This window comes from Rhizopus microsporus (genome assembly GCF_002708625.1).
Source record: "Rhizopus microsporus ATCC 52813 unplaced genomic scaffold scaffold_8, whole genome shotgun sequence".
NCBI classification, from domain to species: Eukaryota; Fungi; Mucoromycota; class Mucoromycetes; order Mucorales; family Rhizopodaceae; genus Rhizopus; species Rhizopus microsporus.
Genome location: NW_019671923.1, coordinates 204,490 through 223,409, shown reverse-complemented (window position 1 = coordinate 223,409; position 18,920 = coordinate 204,490). Strand labels below are relative to the sequence as shown.

Sequence of the window (18,920 nt, the reverse complement as noted above, 5' to 3'; positions counted from 1 at the left end):
TGCACTTGTTCTTTTTCTATATTATTTTGTATGCCTGATCACTATCGACAACCACGTACTAATTCTTCGTCGTCTGTCACTACTTCAAATGTGGTAGGAGTACACTATAAAGTGGGTCGTAAAATAGGCGAAGGAAGTTTTGGTATTATATACGAAGGTAAATGACATAGTGCTATTATTATTATTATTTGATATTTATATCCTTATTATTCTAGGTGTCAATCTCATGAACAACCAACAAGTAGCTATCAAATTTGAATCAAGAAAGTCAGATGCACCTCAATTACGTGATGAATATAGAACCTATAAAGTCTTGGCTGGTTTACGTAAAGTGTAATGCCAACTTCAATATACGAACTCGACTTACTTTTGTACATGTAGCCGGTATTCCTGCAGCTTACTATTTTGGTCAAGAAGGCCTCCATAGTATACTCGTGATCGATTTACTAGGGCCAAGCCTAGAGGATCTATTTGATATGTGTTCCCGTAAATTCTCTATTAAAACCGTAGCCATGTTGGCAAAGCAAATGGTAGTCTATATCCTATGCTCTTCCTTTTATTAACTCCCTTTAGATTACACGTATACAATCGATACATGAGCGCAATCTCATTTACCGTGATATCAAGCCAGATAACTTTCTGATCGGACGTCCAAACACAAAAAATGCCAACACCATTTACCTCATCGACTTTGGTATGGCGAAGCTTTACCGTGATCCAAAAACAAAGCAACATATACCTTACAGAGAAAAGAAGAGTCTATCAGGTACAGCTCGTTATATGAGTATCAATACCCACTTGGGACGAGAACAATCCAGAAGAGACGATTTAGAGTCACTAGGGCATGTATTTATGTATTTCTTGAGAGGCTCATTACCTTGGCAAGGTCTAAAGGCAGCAACAAATAAACAAAAATATGAAAGAATCGGTGAAAAGAAACAGACGACAAGTATTAACGATTTATGTGCAGGATTTCCAGGTAACTTTGTTAAAAAAAAAAAAAAAAAAAGGAGAGAAACTGGCTGATGCTTTGTATTACAGAGGAATTTGGACTTTACTTGCAATATGCACGAAGGCTCGGGTTTGAAGAAAACCCCAATTATGAATACATGAAGGAGCTGTTTGATAAAGTGCTTGAATCAATAGGCGAGATAGATGATGGCATCTATGACTGGATGTTACTAAACGACGGAAAGGGCTGGGAGGTAACACATACACCCGTTTCAAATGAAGAAGAGAAAAATAATCATACTCTATCTTTGTATAGCATCGATCTAGCTACTATCGTCGAAACACAGCGGTTGCCGCCCTTAACAACGCAGTGATTCCAAGACAGCAAAACAATCATACCATGACACCACCCACAACCAATACCACTACAACTAACAATAACACAAGTAACCGATACAGTCGACACATGTATAGATCAGCACAACCCATGTTATCTGATGCAGCCATTGTCAACTATCATACCATCGACAACCGTCAACAGCAGACAGACGATTCGAAGAGAGGCTTTTTATCTACTTGTCTAACCGCCTTATCGTGTGGTTGCTTGTAAATAGTGACTGCTTTATATATTTTTGTGGCTTTTGCGTGTAATTTTCCTCTAATCCCCTCCTTTCATAAAGTTTCTCTTTTTAAAAGTGCTTTACTTCTTTTTTTTTCCTTTTTTTAAAAAGTATGGTTGAATTGAGCAAGAAGAGACGTTTAGAAAAAAGACAGAGTCCTAAACATTCAAGAATATACCAGCCTTTTAGAGCCATTGGCTATGTTACAAACGATGTTCCTTATGTCATCAACAGTTTAGGACAGAGTTATTTATTGACAACCTGCGTTGGACGAAGCTTCCAGACTTACGATGTAAATATAAAAAAAATATGAGCGATCGTCCCAAATGAAACAACATTGACACCTTTCTTTTTTAGATGTCAAAAATGAATCTCTTATTTGTGAGCACACCTACCGAAAAGCCGATCACAGCCATGGCCGCTTATAAAAAGTTAATGTACGCAGCTGCAGGCAATACAGTATTTGGATATCTTCGAGGCAAGCAAGTGTCGCAAGTGGGCGGAACAGGCGATTTCACAATCATGCAGATTCTTGTCCTTGGTGGATATATGGTAGCTCTTTGCGACGACAACACCTTGAAAGTCTGGGATACGACCACCAACGATTTGTATACCGAGATTGAATTTGGAAATGAGTTTACTGCAACAGCTATGCTTCATCCTAGCACTTATTTGAACAAGATTTTGGTGTCTAGCACGCAAGGCACAATGCAAATTTGGAATATACGATCCAACAAGATGGTGTATCAGTTTAGATATATGGGATCAGCCATTACCTGTCTTGTTCAATCACCCGTAGTCGATGTCGTCGCCGTGGGTTTGCTCGATGGTACAGTCATTCTTTACAACATTAGAGCAGATGAAAAGATTGATAGTGTTCGACAGGATGATCGTGTTACTGCCATCACGTTTAGAACAGGTAATGGAAATTGTATGAAAGCTTTGCAAAATGACACTAACTCTTGTTTAGATGGCGAGCATATGATGGCAACAGGAAACATGCATGGTGATGTTGCCTTGTGGGATCTCTCAGAACGTAGATTAGCTCATATTATGAAGAATGCACATGATGGCTATATCACCTCCCTTACCTTCTTGAACAATCAGCCCATTCTTACCACAGGTGGCACAGATAACGCTGTGAAGGTAATGTAATGAAAGGTTTATAATTAGACAGGAAAGTGTGTGAATTAACTCTATATCCCCTTTTGTAGCAATGGATATTTGAAAAACACAACTCGGTTCCATTTCCATTCAAAGCTCGTAGCGGTCACCATGCGCCTCCTTCGAAAATTAGATACTTTGGTAGAGCCATTTTGAGTGCTGGTAGAGATCATTCACTCCGATGCTTCAGTACCATCCTCGACACACAAAACTTTGAATTTTCGCAAGGCCATTTGACAAAGAAGGCTAAGGAACGGGGCGTGCGTGCAGAGGACTTGAAGTTGCCACAGATCGTTGACTTTGATATCAACATGGCCAAGGTCAAGCAGTGGGACAATATTATCACCTGTCATGCCAACGATAATGCAGCACGTACATGGACATCCAAGAATAAACGATTGGGATCACATGTGCTGATAAGTACAGACAAGAGTGCTGTCAAATCAACATGTATTTCAACCTGTGGTAACTTTGGATATTTGGGATGTGCATCTGGACGAATTGATATGTATAATGTACAATCTGGAATACATCGCAAGACATTTGATGGCCCAGATGGACACAAGAAAGCGATTACAGGTTTAACCACAGATAATATTAACCGATACCTTATCACTGCTTCTGTTGATAAAACCATCAAGGTGAGTACCCCAGCTGCCCTAATGAAAAAGATGATATTAATTCGGCTCTATAGATATGGGATATCAAAACAGCCAAAGTGATCCATACGATTGACCTTGAGTCACCCGTTGTGGCCATTCGCTATCACATGGATAATGATTTGCTAGCTGTTGCATGCGATGATTTGGGTATTCGAGTCGTTGATCTTGAAACACACAAGGTCATTCGTGAATTCTGGGGACACCGAAACCGAATTACCGATTTCGTGTTTAGCCCTGATAGTCGATGGATTGTATCTGCCTCTCTAGATAGCACCGTTCGTACTTGGGATTTACCAACGGGGTCGATGATTGATATATTCAGAGTAGAGGACATTGTGACCTGTTTGGCCTTTTCACCTGAGGGTGACTTTTTAGCCACGGCACATGTAGACAATAATGGTATTTTCCTCTGGGCGAACCGTACACAGTATTCGAATATCTCTTTACGTCACATTACGGATGATGATGAAGCACAACTGTTAGATTTACCGAGCATGCAAGGTGATCAGGATGAATCTGATGTAGAGGATGATGAAGAGGTGGATATCAAAAGAGAAGAATCATTAGACACAGTAGAACAGTTGGCAGAGCAAATGATTACCATGTCAATGGAACCTAGAGCCAAATGGCAGAATTTACTACACCTAGATACAATCAAACTACGTAATAAGCCCAAGGAAGCACCCAAACTACCAGAGAAGGCGCCATTCTTTTTACCGACTTTACCTGGTGCAAAGGCACAATTCAATCTAGAGCCCATGGATGTAGATAAAGATAAACAAGACGAACAAACAAAGACAAAGCAACTTAGTTTGAATCAATTGAATACAGAGACTGAATATAGTAAATTATTAAGATCTGGTCATGAATCCAGCAATTGTAAGTTATTAAACATATATACAGAAGAGCAATGTTTAACATATCAATAATATAGACGATGCATTTGTAAACTATGCTAAAACATTGAGCCCAGCAGCAATTGATGTCGAATTGAGATCATTTACGATAGATGGTGAGCTGACAGTCTTGAATTACTTTTTAGAGGCGATTGTTTATATGTTAAAATCAAGAAAGAACTTTGAACTTGCTCAAGCATGGCTTTCCGTCTTCTTGGCCATTCATGGAGACTTGATCATCACATCTACTAGCATTGATATTCATGAAAAGATAAAGACTATTCTAAGCATTCAAAATACAGAATTTGGTCGATTATCAGAACAGATTCATTATAGCTTATGTTTAATCGATTTTGCTCGTAGAACATGATTGGCTTATAAACAATAAATTTTATTCATGTGAATTTCCTTGTCCTCTCTCTTTTTTTTTATATATATATTCAAGCATATGTCTCATATTCCACCTCATTATACAGATCGGTTTATACAACAAAGATATAAAAAGGCCCTATATTTTGTACAAAACTTACCTGCAAGTTCAAACTTTCAACCTACTAAAAACCAAAAACTAGAGGTAACAAGTATATTGTCAAATACACACAGATGAACTTAGACACATTTCAAAAGTTATATGCACTTTATAAACAAGTATCAGAGGGAGACATTAATACGCAAAGACCAGGTTTATTTGACGTGGTTGGAAGAGCCAAATGGTACTTTCTATATATATAAAGATATATATATTCTAAACCCTTTAACAGGGACGCCTGGAAGAAACTTGAAGGCATGTCTAAATTAGAGGCTATGCACTGCTATGTAGAAGCACTACTGAGAGTAGCAACTGAAGTAATACTGAATATATCTAATTCCATTTAAATGACCGAGTCATTAAAAAAAAGAGAGTAAATAGGCATATAAAAAGAACATGGGTAGAGAAGAGGCACAACGCATTATTCATACTTTTGCAGTCATGCGACCATCAGGGGAAGACACAACAGATGATGAACTATCAGATATGGATGGTAATCATTCATCTTAAAAGGGGAGAAAAAAAAAGAATTGATGTTTATAAAATAGATACGAGCATAGCATCAGAGGATGAAGAAGAGCAAAATTACCTTCGAAATATACAAGAACGTACTATGGTCATGAATCGTCGACCTGCTTCTGTTGCTTCTACACAGACTATGGTGACAGCACCTGCGACACCTCGTCAAGCACCTACTACCTTGAGACCACCTTCGTCCATGAGTATGACGAGAAGAGGGCTGCAGATAAACAGAGACTTGTTACCTAGTTCATTTAATGAACATGAAGAGAATCAATTGATCGATGGTAACCCTTGGGCACAACATCCAGCCATAAAAGAAAGAAATTTAAGAACACCTACATCAGCCGGTTCCTTACGGCTACCTTCACCTTCTGCTAGACCTAGTTTTGTAGCATCTAGTAATTCATCTTCTGTGACAGCGACACCACAAAATCATAGACTGGTCTATACACCTACCTCCAGTCATCATGAATCCTTCCATGCGCTAGGACCAGCGACAAAGCGAGCATTAGAATCCTTACAGAATGAAATTGTTGCATTAAATGAACGTATTGACGATATACGTAGAGAATTAGTTGAAAGAGATAAACAAAGAACACTACAGTATAGAAAGACAAACTCATCATCCAATGATATAGACACTAACAATAATAGTAACCGTAATACCTCTAATAATAATAACAACAACAATAATAATAATAACAGTGAAGATGATGGATGGAAATGGGTGATCAAAGTACTAAGCATATCTATTGGTTGCACTAGTGTTTATAACTTCTTCTTTTTTTGTTAGGCTGCTTTAAAACATGCCGGAGTGAATCTGTTGACAGCGTTGATATTGTTTTTAATCTTATATAGAGCCAAGAGTCCAATCGCTTATGCAATCTTGAAACAGACAAGTAAATTCTGGCAATCTATTAAGCTACATGCATTAATAACCAATGTTTTAGTGTAATAAAGCTGATCGTGTACACATTTTTATTATAATTTAGAAAACAATGATGTTTCCATATGATAATGAATCATGTTACTCAAGGTCTAAAACGGAAATAAAGGGGTTGCCTGTCTCTCTCTTTCTCTCTTTTTCTTAGTTTCAAAAAAAAACAAAAAAAAAAAGATAGATAGAGTAATTACTTTTGTACTAAATGACAGCAGTTCCAACCACTCCTGCACGCTCAAGTACAGCAACAACAAACATGACAACAGCAGCAACAACAATGCCCACTCAAGATGATCACTTGCCTCATTTATTATCACTTAAAGTCATGCGTTTATCTAGACCTCAATTTGTTTCTACTCTACCTGTATACTATGAATCGGCAGAATCAACGTCTTTGGTTGAAGGACTTGAGAACAATAATATCCTAGATCTCATTACATGTCAACCTATTCAACCCAGTGAACTACACATTCGAGACTTTGGTTTAAGTCAAATGCTCAAACTCCCTTCCGCGTTTGGAAATATATACCTTGGTGAGACCTTTAGTACACTTATAAGCATCAATAATGAATCACCTATACCCATCCATCAGATGACAGCCAAGATCGAGCTACAAACTTCTTCACAGCGTTTTCTACTTGCCGAAGCATCGCCTCTTGATCTAACACCGTCATCGACTAGGGACATCACCGTGTCGCATGAGATCAAGGAACTCGGTGTTCATATCCTCGTCTGTTCTGTACATTATATAGGTGACGGCAGAAAACGCCATTTTCGAAAATTCTACAAGTTCCAGGTCTCGAATCCACTTGCGGTCAAGACTAAGTTGAACAATATGATTGATGGCCGTGTCTTTCTAGAAGCTCAGCTGCAAAATGTCTCGGCTAGTCCCATGTATCTAGAACGCATGAAGTTCGAGCCGTCGGAACACTTTCAATATGAAAGCTTAAATCAGATCATTGACGAGTCAAATGATAAGACAGTCTTTGGAAACCATTTTATTCATCCTCAAGATGTGCGGCAGTACCTCTACATGCTCTCACCTCGCCACTCAGCGACTGATCGTATATCACGAACTACAAATGCTCTAGGCAAGCTTGATATTGTCTGGCGAACAGCTCTAGGTGATATGGGACGTCTTCAAACATCACAGCTCACACGAAAGGCGCCCTTACTCGAGGACATAGAGATTCAACCCTTTTGGCCACAAGAAGGTGATGTCAAGGTTGTGCTGGAGACACCTTTCCGCTTAGGTATTCGCGTCATCAATCACTCAAACGAAAATATGAAACTTGTGCTTTCAGCTGTCAAGACAAAAATGGGGTCTGTGTTATTGTCGGGATTAGGTAGTCGGCAACTGGGTGAAGTTGGCCCAAATCAGTTTACAGAAACAGAACTCGAATTTTTCCCTCTGACACCTGGTCTACAACGAGTAGGTGGTTTAAGGGTCATGGACTTACTTACGGGTTATACTAAGGATGTGGACCATGTATGCGATGTCTTTGTCCTTTCACATAAAAACGACACATATGATTTGTTATTGGCTTAATAAAATCTTTATGCAACTTGATTGTTTCGCTGATTGCCGCACTTGAAAAATTATAAAAAAAATACCGTAGGTTTGATCATGCTTCCCTTTTTTTTTTCTGCAGTATTATTTTATAAATATGGCTACAGTCTATTTAGTATCGAGATCAGATTCTTATAGTTGTCCTCAGCGAGTGCCTCTCACAGAGGACAAAGTAGGGCCCGTTGTCAGACGATTATCACAGCAATCAGAACGACGGAAATCAGAGGAACGTCGCAAATCAATAGCATCACTTGAGAAGGCAGCAGTAGCTGAACAATTCACATATATGCAGCAAGGAAAATTACCCACCAACCGACAGATACACTCCATCATTAGCAGGTTCTTGAACAGTGATGTGATTAAAGAACAGCCGATATCAGAAGATGGACAGTATGTGCTCAAAGATATACGAGGTCTTTTAGACGTGCTCCAAAGGGCGCTTGATACTAAAAACCCAGATGAACTCTTGCAATCCATGATTTTCCATGCAAAGCGAGCATCCGAATTACAAGGTAAAATACACACTTTTACCTATCTTCTTTTTTTTTTTAACCCAATTGTGTTTCCAAGACATGGAACCTTCAGGAGTGAAGCTCTTGACGACTTTAAAAGTGATCAGGCACTGTCTATTTGACTCACGCTTCAGATCTCTATTGAGCACCATATTGTTAATCGCTCAGAACATTCTATCTAAAAACGCCGCTAGCCACTCAAATGACAAAGGGAAAGGTGTAGCTGATAGGATATTACCTGAGCATGTTGTAGAAGATCTACGAGGCTCGAATCCAGACCTCTTGCGGAATAATGACGTTAATGAGGACGACCTTATTTCTCATTTGAAAAACATATTTGATCTAGTTAAAGAAAACCCAGAGTACAAATCATCACTTGAAGCATTGTTGACACTCGTCGTCATCTGGACCATCCGTCTGTCCTCTCAGCCTATAAAGCAACTAAGCAACCAAAACGGTGCAGGCAAAGCCTTTGATTACACTAATCCGAATTTGAATATACCGGATTGGGAATTGGCAGCTCTAGAAGCTAAAAGAATCCTCGAAAGGTGGTCAAGAGATATTCGACTTGATCCATTCATCAAGGACTTGAATAACTTGGCATGCATTGTAAAAACAGATGAGAAGCTGTATGATTTGTATATTAAAGCGAGAATACTTATACATGAAACGCTGGATGATGAGTTCAATAAAAGCTCTTGGTCGTCATTTATTCAAGAGATTCAAGACTCTGGTGTCGTCAACAGTTATCAGAAAATGATGACGAATCTTATTCATGAAGCTCAGAGTAACATACAAGCCTTTAAGGAAGATCCTCTCTCAAAAGAAATATCACAAAGACTTCAATCGATCCATCAACGTCTGTGGTATACTAAATGGTAAGTTTCATAACAATCAACACTTGCTATATATTTACATTTATTATGTAAGGAATGGAATGGCCACTTTGAAGCCTCACTTGTTGGATGACCTTAAGATGACATTGCTTCCTGCACTCATCGAACAGATCAAATATGTTCCTTTGCCTCCATTTACCATTCGTGAAAGTAAAGAAAATACAATGGTCATTAGCAATATGGTTCTGTCGGGCGATACATTAATGCCTGAGACTATTGAACTAAAGGTAAAAATGAGATATTTATAATAATAACCTGTTGACTAACCAAAACAATGTGTTATTTCTGTAGTTGGATGACAACTTACGCTTCCACCCAAAGTCCAAAGTAGTATCAACCAGTGTTCAAGGTTTACTCCTCCATCTTTATGACATAGAGACGATCATGGAAGACGTTAAATTTCAGTACAAGCGTAAAGTCGGATTCTTTGATATAACAGACTTGGGGGTTGCTACGGTTCACGTAAGCTAACTATTATTCAACCCAAGAAAAAAAAAACTAAGATCTTGTGTTACTAGATTCATGGGCTAAAACTATCCGTGAAAGTGGCAAGTGACTCTATGGATAAACTGCATCGGTTCCAGTTACAGCACTGCTTCTGTCACATCAATAAACTTGACATAAGAATAAAGGAAAGCAAGCATGGGTAAGCCACTATTAAAGAAAGTATATTCAGAGCTATACATTCATTATTTTTTTGTTATTAGAAACTTTTATAAAGTATTCAATCCTGTATTGACAAATGTTGTCAAGCGCCAAATTACAAAGGAAATCGAAAACAAAGTTATTGGAATATTTCATAAAGGAGATGAAAAGTTAACCAAGCATCTGGGTGGCAGAAGAAATAGTAAAAACAAAGACAAGAGGCGTGGTAGCTTCTTTTCACAAGTAGCACAAGTAGTCAATCATAAGTTTGCTAATGGTCTTAAATAAATGTGGTTATTATTCTTTATTATCTATGATTTTATATTTTCTCTTTACACAATGTCATTTATAGGACAAGATAGTTTTACATGAGCAATCTAGTAAGGTAAAAAGAAGTCAACTAAACAAAAGGGAGAGGCTGGCTTGGCTCTTTATTTAAAACGATGCTTATTCTTGATGAGGAACTCTTCCACTGTTTCTGGCTTTCTGCCCAGCAAGATTTCGATGCCATCAGTTACTGTAGAAAAATTCTTGTCAAAGCAAATTTTTTTGGTAGCCAAGTCATAGCCCATACGATGATTATTTGGAAATACTTTTGTGGTGAATGTGTTGTAGTATTCAACAGCAGAGACCTTCTTATATGTGATTGATCGACCGAGTATGCGAGTAAAGATCTCAGCGCGTTGATTTCCTGTTACAGCATCACCATTCAATTCATAAACAAAATCCTTGTGTTTTTCTACATCATCAGTCAACACCACAGCAGCTACAGCGCCAATATCATTAGGTGATATCCATCCACAAAGTTCATCAGGTTCAGAGGTATCTGTAATCTCATTATCTCTGGGAGGATCAACAAAAAACATGTTTGACATGAACCGACCAGGACGTAAGGCAACAAAGTATCCACGGTTAGGAATCTTCAATATCTCCTCTTCCTCTCGCTGACTGAAATCACCCATAAAGGTTCCTCTTGTTGATGCGCTTGCGTAAACACTTGAAATATCCACGACTTGACGAACGCCTGCTTCATAACCATAGGTAGCAATAGCCGTTTTGATGGGAAGACCGTCGTCTAGGCCGCCAACCAGAATGAACAGTCTCGTGTGGCCCTTGATGGCTTCCTTTAGTACTGTGAGATTTTGAAGATCGCCTTGGACAATACGAATAAGAGGATTGCTTGAGAAGAGAGCATTGGCCTTGTCAGGGTTACGTGTAAACAGAGTTACAGCAGCATTCTTGGCAAGTAGCTCACGGACGAGGGTAGTACCAACGTTACCAGTACCGCCAATGATAAAGATACGTTCATTATTGGCTGTCATATGTTCTCTCTTGATTGATTTACTTTTTGGCTTTTGTATACTGAAACCTTTTTACGAAAGAAAGCTGCCTTTATATATGCCTTTGCTTGTTGCATAAAAAGGATGGCCTATGGTTACACGGATCTGCTTAGTAAAGAGAGTGCGGCATTGCGGACATGGTGTCATGAAGGGTTGTTAAATAGAGGATACCACATAGAACTAGGATAAATATTATTAATGAAAATGAACATTCGCTTTGTTTTTGTTTTTTTTTTTTTATCATTGTTCTAATAAGAAACTATGCGCCAAAATTAAAAACTGTGCGCATAAAACACACGTTGCTGCGTGATGTGTTGCTTATTTGCTCCGAAACACCACTCCCAACTATGGAAGTGTGTATACGCAATCAATTCATTCACTTTGGGCTAATAAGGAAAATGGAGCCCAGTTTTAATTTTGGGAACTGATATCTGATGCGCTATTGCACCACTTGCATCAATTCAAACGAGGATTATCTTTCAGCGTAAAGCTGTATATATATGTAAAGTAGCTAGAAAGAAAACAGCCTTTGTAGATTGTGTTACTCATTAGATACTATTAATTTGCTGCTAAAGCTCATATATAAAGAATATAGCTTTTGATTGACCCCAGATACTGAAATTACAGTTTGCAAGATCATAGATGTGTTACCTGTATCTGAGGCTTGTAAATGCCTATACACTTTTTCAGCATAATACAAAGCAGGGCGTCTTTCTGGCCTTTGTACATCATAATCAATAGTAGCTTTATTTGTTTTTTCATATATTAATCTAATGAAATAAGTCAAGGCTTTATTATATAATTAGCCAATGATTATAAGTCATATGCTGTATTCCTTCGTTCTCTATAGTCTCAATAACATTCAAATTACACTTTTTTCGTGTTCTCCACATGTACGCTGAGGCTTACAATAAATAGTGATAAAGTAGCTGTATATAATGCTTTGCTTGATACTTTAGTAATATTTAATTTGATGCACTAGCTGTGTTCCATGGTTGTCGATCCATGGGACATCGTTCTCCATGCGTCGAATTCTGAAACCAAGTCATGATACAATGTAAATGAAAAACGTGTGTACATTCACCCCAGATCAAAGGACATTCGTCTCCTGGCATCTTGCAAGTTGGACAACATGCATCATATTCTGAATGACAAATTCCACAAACATCGTCGTCTTCCTTTACATCCCAAGACCATTGAGCGACCATATTCCAAGATTTCACTTTTATTTTCATATTGTAAAGATTGAAGGAAAAAGAAAAAGACCAAAAAAGGGAATCTCAAAAGTCGCCTCAAGCCCCCTTTTCCATCTCAGCATGAGCGAAATCAACACTTTACAATACAGTATGCAACTTCTGTTTGTTCCGTCGTGCCTAGTACGGTTATTCAATTGGAGTTAAGAACCACATGAAATGTGTCAGTGTTGATATTAAGAAATATAAAGCACAATCGCTTATGTCGGCCTACAGCACTTTCACAATACAAAGTGGCAAATATTATCTTCATCGGAAAAACATACTACCACATCCGAGTGAACAATAGAGATGTGGTACTCACCCGCTATAACACTTGTTTAATCATATTAAGCAATAGTAGAACTTTAATCAGTAGAACTCATCCAAAAAAAGGAAATTGAATAAATGCTTGCTAAGAAAATATGAAGATTAAATGTATCCGTGTGTGTGTTTTTTTGTTATATTTATTGAAAGTAAAGCGACTTAAGGAGTGTTATACCGTCACATCTCCATTGTGCACTTTTGCAGCTACTTAGTTGTGTCATAGCTATCTTGAATGTTTATTTCAAATGTTATATTTTTATACTGGGAGCTTTTTAATGCCTAGTGAGTTATTGAGGCTTATCAAAGTTACCCTGATTTGTTTATTATTTACTCATGGTTGGCTGTTATAAATCCTGCTAGATTTAATAAGATTAAACTATACTAATAGTCTTTAGTATACTGAATCATGTTCACATGTTTACAGGTCTAATTTCATAGATGGAAGGTTAAAATGATGAGTTAAATAAGCTCTTACTATATTCACATAACATCCAAGATTTATTAATTAGTTACATGGAGTCAACACAAGAAAGTTCAAGAGTGTTCAAAGCTGCTTTCAAGGATATTTAAGCATGTTTACGCATGTTGAAAGGTGTTTAAGAGTGTGATAAAAAATGTTCAGGAGTATTCAAACATGCGCTCCTTCAAAATCCAGCTCTATTTGGCTTCTCAGCCAACAAAAAATTCATGCAGCAGTTCCAACTCAGGACCGCCCTTTTTTGTCTTTTCAAAGTTACAGACGTGAACAGACAAAAAAGTACAAAAGAAGGCCTTTTTTCATTCTATTTTTTCTTTTTTCTCTCAAGCTTTTACGGGTTACCCGAATTCTGATAGTAACTTTTATGATGCTCGAAAAAGTAGGTAGCCTTTCTCTCAGAAGGGAGGGATTAGCTTATCAAAATTTTTATAAAGTTACTTCGCTGACTCTCTTTTATTACTTCGGAAACGCTGTCCCTTGCGATTGTGGCTACAATGCAATAGGGTGATCTATAAACTAATGTAAATGAAAAAAAAAAAATAGAATAAATCTGCCAAATGATTCAAGCCTTCAAATCCAAAGCAAGGGGCGTTTTTACTTTACTTTTTTTGCCATGCTTCAACGCTCACACCGTGTCGTACCTTGTAAAAACCCGGCAGAGCGTGTAACGCCGTGGAAAATGGTATTAAATCGATAAAGGTAAAATACCCTAAAAACTTTGCAACTATTAGTAACTAAGTTTGTGGCAATAAACATTATGAAATAAAACTTTTCTAAATGCACTTTTTTTGGCTGTTAGTAAAAATATATGAAAAGCCTCAAAATAAGTTGGCTATTCTTTTGAGATCATATGGTTCTTTTATTTGCACAGCCTCTCTTTTTTTGTTTTTCTGTCTTTCTTTTCTGTAAAGAAAAAAGCCTTTTATTGCTGACAACAAAAAAATGCCAACCTGGCGTGAACTTCCTGCTGAGATTCTGGAAAATGTATTCAGTTATGTTAAGCAAGACTGGAGATATAAACCAAGCTGGTTAACACAATATCAGTTGACTTGTAAAAGTTGGAGTCAGACTGCAAGGGAATGTCTGTATGGTGAAATCACGTTTGATAGCGCCACAATAATCGAAAAGTTTATCAAGTGTATGCAAAATAGTCATTCAGGGTGGTTTACTAGAACGATAACTTTTTATGGCAACGAAGGCAGTAGATTTAGAAGAACTCCAAAAGATTATGAATCAACACTTTGGAGCTTCCCTTCACAGAATCTTTTTGAGCTTGCCAAAGTCTGTCCAGCCGTAGACCGTGTTAAAGGTGAGCTTACTGGCCGTGATCAATGGCTTGCTCTTGATACTATTACAACAACATGCTGGCAAAACATCAAAGAGCTCCCTTATCCTATACGACCTGATTTAGAGAATGACGATGGGCTTCCTTACTACGTCGAGATTGCCATTGCTTGCCGCCAGAAACTGACTCATTTGTATTGGCCACGATATTCCTCTTATGCTGCTGTTTTATCCCCTCAGTTACCAACCTTTAACAACTTGACACACCTGGCTGTGAATGATGTTTCTTGTTCAGTTCTCATGGACTATGATGAGATTATTCAGTGTTGCCCAAATTTAATATCTTTAAGCTCACATTGTGTCAAATATGATTGGAACATAAATATACCAGACAATTATTCGGAGAACTACGACATGTCCTCGATACAGCCACACAATAAAGTCAAGAAGCTAGATGTGACGCTCCTCTTTCATAAAGATGTCCTTCGTTATGTTATTCACAAGTTTCCCAACCTAGACACTCTCACCTTGAGAATTTGTTATGATATAGTGCTGTTTACTGACTGGAGACTCGACCTAGAAAGTTACTTTGCAGAAAATGGAAATGAGCTCATGAAATACCTGGCTAAATTTCATGATTATGAATTCTATGCACCAATTGGATCCTCTCTGGTTGAGAACTACATAAGATTTACGCCCAATGTAGACATCCTAATTCGTGTAGGCTACATAACTTCAGAGCTTACTCTTTGTAAAAATGCAATGACCTTCAAATGTGAAGATACAAAAGAAGAGAGAGAAAGTCTCAAGCGAATATTTAGCAATTATTATCAAAACATAAATAACTACTCCTTAGAGTATTTTGGGAAATCCAAAGATATCATAGCATGGATTGAAGATAGCCTCGAAGCGTGTAAAGAGCTGCACACTTTCCATCTTGACGCTGATTGCTTACGTTTACCGTCAGAAGCAGCAATGACAGCAGGGGCACCATTAAATTCTTCTGTGAAAACGCTCTCATTGGATGTACAAGAAATAGAGAATGGATCACTTGCCGCCTATGCACGCTTACTGCCAGCATTACACAATCTAATCATCTCGCATAAATCCTCCCAAAAGACAACAAAGTATATAATAGAAATGCCAGACACTTCTTTTGATCACTTAAGCCTCAAGCTTCATAACTGTGAATACTCGTGTAGTCATGACAAAAGCAACTTAATGAAGCAGGCAATTTTAATAGCTACAACAAAGAAGTCGGGAAAGAAGCAATGCTTTATAGACATGACATCAGGAAATGGAGTAATAAGGAAATATGAACCATTTAAAGATAGTCCCCGTTTTGTAATTATTCTCAATTGCCAGTCTATTGATTATTTTTCTTTGTCTGTTGATTATGATGCTTCTTCTATTATAGAGTGCCAGATTAGAAAGTGTTCTTTATTTTTATAATAAATTGTAGGCTGTTCTGATAGAGCAATAAAAGTCTATGTATTTTATCTAATAGTGTTATTTCAACGCCATTTATTTATTATAGTTAAAGTAGCCTTAGGGCATATACTAAACAAGATATCAAATCAGTATGTTTATTGCTTTTTTGAGGCTGCTGATGTAGCGGCTTTTTCTTTTGCTTTTGTCACCAGTGATTGCAATTGGTCTTTTTCAGCAAGATGTCTCAATAAATTGTATATCAATGGAATAAAGTTGTGCTTTCGTAGCGCATTTTCTCTCTATAATCGCAAAAAAAAAACCACATTGAGCTGATGAAAGATAAAATGTACGCCATTGATACTTACATGCCATCTTTGTCTCTTTTCTTTCTCAATCTGTAGCTTATGAGTCAGCACACTACGTTCACTGTTCAACCTGTTTCGTTCTTCCACTGCATCTTCTGATAGAGATAGAATTAAACCATCCAGTTCTTCAATCTGCTCCTCGTACAGCTCAATACGATCTTTTGTCAGTGCCATCAAGCTAAAGTGCAACTCTGATGCTCCATATTGCTCCATTCGCTTCATGATTGCTTCATTCGCCTTACGTACCCAATCATTTTCGTCACAGGCACCTAAGTTCACGGGCCCACTGCTCAATCCGTCCAATTCGTAAAGTGCTCCATGTTTAGGCAAATAGGCAATAAAGTGATACACATCTTGATCTTTTCCAGCATCAGGATCAACAATTTCATTAACAAACGGATCTGAACGAGCAAAGCTGTTGTGTACGGATCGTATAAGGTCACTGTTAGATATTGCCAATCCTTTCATCTAATAACGTTTAGTGTCTTCCTGAAGCTGTACTCTGTTATGCGCTTACATCAGGCGGGAAGTCCTGCGTGAATTCTTTAAAGTTCTTCAATTCTTGACCAATATCGATATCATCTCTGTTTAACAGAATAGACAAGATAGCTTGAGTTGCACATGCATTAGTGATGACCTGATTAGCAAAAAAGACGTGATCGGCGGTTATATCAGGAGGAGGTAGATCATTTTGGTGGTTTCTGTTGTTTTGCCATTTAAATAAAAATATCAGGCCATAGACAGGTCTAGTTTGTTATTGAGTTTAGTAAGTCTGTCCAAATGATTTAGACAATGCTTTACTTTAATTCTCCCATTGTTCCTTCATCTAAACTCCATATTTCTTCTACTTGTACGCCTCGGCAGCCCATGTTTGAAATGAGTTCGGTAAAGACACCTTTGTTGAATTAGAAATAGTCCTTCTTAAGCTATACTCATTTGATTTACCAGGATCGCTTTCAATCAAGCACCAATTTCCTTCGTCAGCCATATTATTATTAAAGAAAAAAGTGTACACGACATCAGCTTGAAACGCAAGTCATAGAGCTGAGTTTTTGAAGGGTGCATGTATAGTGCCCGCCCAAAAGTATAGGCCGTTTTTTAAAAGTTTTGTTGCTATTTAAGACTAAACAGTACAGAAAGTGATCCTTTTATATCTTTGTTATAGTTACAAGATAAAGTCACTGTGGTAAATATTTTTAGCTCGAAGGACTAGTGATCTGTTTTATTGTCCTCAATGATTTTGCTTTTTTGTGATAAGACATAGTACTGTACACTACGCGCACGAGGAAACTCACGAGAAGGAACTAATAATCTGTGATGTCGTCAACAAAACTTTTCAATGTGTGGCACCACGCTAAATTTGCACAGGAACCGAAATATTTTCATATTGTTTAATGTAGAATACGTGTAACTATGATCAATTCGTATTTTATATAAGAGAGAGTGAATTGAACAGCCTTAGGTTAGGTATACACTTTGATAGTGTGGTGTTGTATAGTGACTCCACATGTATAGGAGAAGAAGTGCCCTATTTTCTGGTACATGTAGTGTTCACCAAAGATTTTTGTTGTCGTTGTTTTTCTATAAAAGTAGCGCAATGTTTCTTTTATGACAACCCATCTTTCGTCGAGGTAGTGATTATATACAGAACTTTTATGCTGTCGTAGTATTTCCTTCAACTTTGCCTCACCAATCATCTCCACTTCATCTCTGTAATCAATGTCGATAGTGTTTATGACTCCGGATAGTAACACGCGCAAATTTGAGCGCTGCTTGACTGACAGAATGCTAAAGCTTTCTTTCTTTTCACCGTCTTTGATTCTCTGTTGTAGGATGCTTTTAATGATTCCCAAGTTGTATAATTCGAAAAACAAATCCTTTTTCTTTTCATTGTTCATAGCAATACCCCAGTTCATTCTTCTGGTTGTTTTAGCAACACAATCTTCAAGGTACTGTCATCTGTTGTCAGGTTAATGTTATGATACGCTACTACTATGAGGTTGCTTATCTCTGAAGCATCCTCTATAGGAGTTCACCATAAATGCTCCCATTATAATCTTCACCAAGTCTTAAAAAAAACCACTACATAAAGACAATGGATTGGGATGTTAAATATGTATAATTTATTAAAGCCCACAAAAAGCGCTATATATTAAATCACTTTTTAAAATCATGTACACACAGAGATATTTTGTAAATTATGAACAAGAAAGGATGGCTTATTTCTTGCCAGCCTTAGCAGCAGACTTGGTAGTCTTACCAGCCTTGTCAACCTTTTCAACGGCCTTAATGACACCAACAGCAACGGTTTGACGCATATCACGGACGGCGAAACGACCGAGAGGAGGATAGTCAGTATAAGCTTCAACACACATGGGCTTGGTGGGGATCATCTTGACGATAGCAGAGTCACCAGACTTAACATACTTTGGTGCATCTTCGAGCTTCTTACCGGAACGACGATCGATCTTTTCAATCAATTCAGAGAATTTACAGGCGATGTGAGCAGTGTGACAATCCAAGACAGGAGCGTAACCAGCACCAATTTGACCAGGG

At 37.8% G+C, this 18,920-nt stretch overlaps 9 protein-coding genes across 9 annotated transcripts; 6 read left to right on the top strand and 3 right to left on the bottom strand.

Moving 5' to 3' along the window:
* Positions 1-30: 30 nt before the first annotated feature.
* RHIMIDRAFT_287618 (kinase-like protein) lies at positions 31-1,561 on the top strand (the record flags this gene model as incomplete). The annotated part of the gene is made up of 6 exons (XM_023613490.1): positions 31-157; positions 216-326; positions 382-530; positions 574-979; positions 1,042-1,205; positions 1,268-1,561. 6 exons carry the CDS (start codon positions 31-33, stop codon positions 1,559-1,561), a joined length of 1,251 nt encoding a protein of 416 aa, XP_023466175.1.
* Positions 1,562-1,683: 122 nt separating this feature from the next.
* RHIMIDRAFT_306370 (Utp21-domain-containing protein) lies at positions 1,684-4,703 on the top strand (the record flags this gene model as incomplete). Its single annotated transcript, XM_023614496.1, has 6 exons — positions 1,684-1,863; positions 1,929-2,490; positions 2,542-2,717; positions 2,786-3,376; positions 3,430-4,276; positions 4,332-4,703. 6 exons carry the CDS (start codon positions 1,684-1,686, stop codon positions 4,661-4,663), a joined length of 2,688 nt encoding a protein of 895 aa, XP_023466174.1. The 3' UTR covers positions 4,664-4,703.
* A 560-nt stretch (positions 4,704-5,263) lies between these two features.
* On the top strand, positions 5,264-6,137 carry RHIMIDRAFT_251430 (uncharacterized protein; the record flags this gene model as incomplete). Its single annotated transcript, XM_023610839.1, has 2 exons — positions 5,264-5,315; positions 5,371-6,137. 2 exons carry the CDS (start codon positions 5,264-5,266, stop codon positions 6,135-6,137), a joined length of 819 nt encoding a protein of 272 aa, XP_023466173.1.
* Positions 6,138-6,442: 305 nt separating this feature from the next.
* On the top strand, positions 6,443-7,879 carry RHIMIDRAFT_282166 (DUF974-domain-containing protein). The gene has a single exon (XM_023613060.1). It carries the CDS (start codon positions 6,490-6,492, stop codon positions 7,831-7,833), a length of 1,344 nt encoding a protein of 447 aa, XP_023466172.1. The 5' UTR covers positions 6,443-6,489; the 3' UTR covers positions 7,834-7,879.
* A 76-nt stretch (positions 7,880-7,955) lies between these two features.
* RHIMIDRAFT_132510 (uncharacterized protein) lies at positions 7,956-10,267 on the top strand. The gene is made up of 6 exons (XM_023605563.1): positions 7,956-8,366; positions 8,425-9,244; positions 9,297-9,489; positions 9,554-9,724; positions 9,781-9,908; positions 9,970-10,267. Exons 1-6 carry the CDS (start codon positions 8,141-8,143, stop codon positions 10,193-10,195), a joined length of 1,764 nt encoding a protein of 587 aa, XP_023466171.1. The 5' UTR covers positions 7,956-8,140; the 3' UTR covers positions 10,196-10,267.
* On the bottom strand, positions 10,185-11,279 carry RHIMIDRAFT_282163 (NAD(P)-binding protein). The gene has a single exon (XM_023613059.1). It carries the CDS (start codon positions 11,227-11,229, stop codon positions 10,339-10,341), a length of 891 nt encoding a protein of 296 aa, XP_023466170.1. The 5' UTR covers positions 11,230-11,279; the 3' UTR covers positions 10,185-10,338.
* A 612-nt stretch (positions 11,280-11,891) lies between these two features.
* On the bottom strand, positions 11,892-12,736 carry RHIMIDRAFT_282162 (anaphase-promoting complex subunit Apc11). The gene has a single exon (XM_023613058.1). It carries the CDS (start codon positions 12,480-12,482, stop codon positions 12,213-12,215), a length of 270 nt encoding a protein of 89 aa, XP_023466169.1. The 5' UTR covers positions 12,483-12,736; the 3' UTR covers positions 11,892-12,212.
* Positions 12,737-14,226: 1,490 nt separating this feature from the next.
* Positions 14,227-16,020, top strand: RHIMIDRAFT_313263 (uncharacterized protein; the record flags this gene model as incomplete). Its single annotated transcript, XM_023614856.1, has 1 exon — positions 14,227-16,020. The coding sequence occupies one exon, from the start codon at positions 14,227-14,229 to the stop codon at positions 16,018-16,020; it is 1,794 nt and encodes a 597-aa protein (XP_023466168.1).
* Positions 16,021-16,154: 134 nt separating this feature from the next.
* Positions 16,155-17,352, bottom strand: RHIMIDRAFT_237388 (ubiquitinyl hydrolase; the record flags this gene model as incomplete). The annotated part of the gene is made up of 5 exons (XM_023608749.1): positions 16,155-16,298; positions 16,365-16,832; positions 16,882-17,110; positions 17,166-17,259; positions 17,310-17,352. 5 exons carry the CDS (start codon positions 17,350-17,352, stop codon positions 16,155-16,157), a joined length of 978 nt encoding a protein of 325 aa, XP_023466167.1.
* Positions 17,353-18,920: the final 1,568 nt, after the last annotated feature.

Bases quoted from the DNA above. Each gene is read 5' to 3' on its own strand.
- RHIMIDRAFT_282162 (XM_023613058.1), bottom strand. From the start codon at position 12,482: ATGAAAATAAAAGTGAAATCTTGGAATATGGTCGCTCAATGGTCTTGG.
- RHIMIDRAFT_132510 (XM_023605563.1), top strand. From the start codon at position 8,141: ATGCAGCAAGGAAAATTACCCACCAACCGACAGATACACTCCATCATT. The intron at 8,367-8,424 runs GTAAAATACACA...TGTGTTTCCAAG, and splicing joins GCGAGCATCCGAATTACAAG to ACATGGAACCTTCAGGAGTG. The intron at 9,245-9,296 runs GTAAGTTTCATA...TTATTATGTAAG, and splicing joins CGTCTGTGGTATACTAAATG to GAATGGAATGGCCACTTTGA.
- RHIMIDRAFT_282163 (XM_023613059.1), bottom strand. From the start codon at position 11,229: ATGACAGCCAATAATGAACGTATCTTTATCATTGGCGGTACTGGTAAC.
- RHIMIDRAFT_282166 (XM_023613060.1), top strand. From the start codon at position 6,490: ATGACAGCAGTTCCAACCACTCCTGCACGCTCAAGTACAGCAACAACA.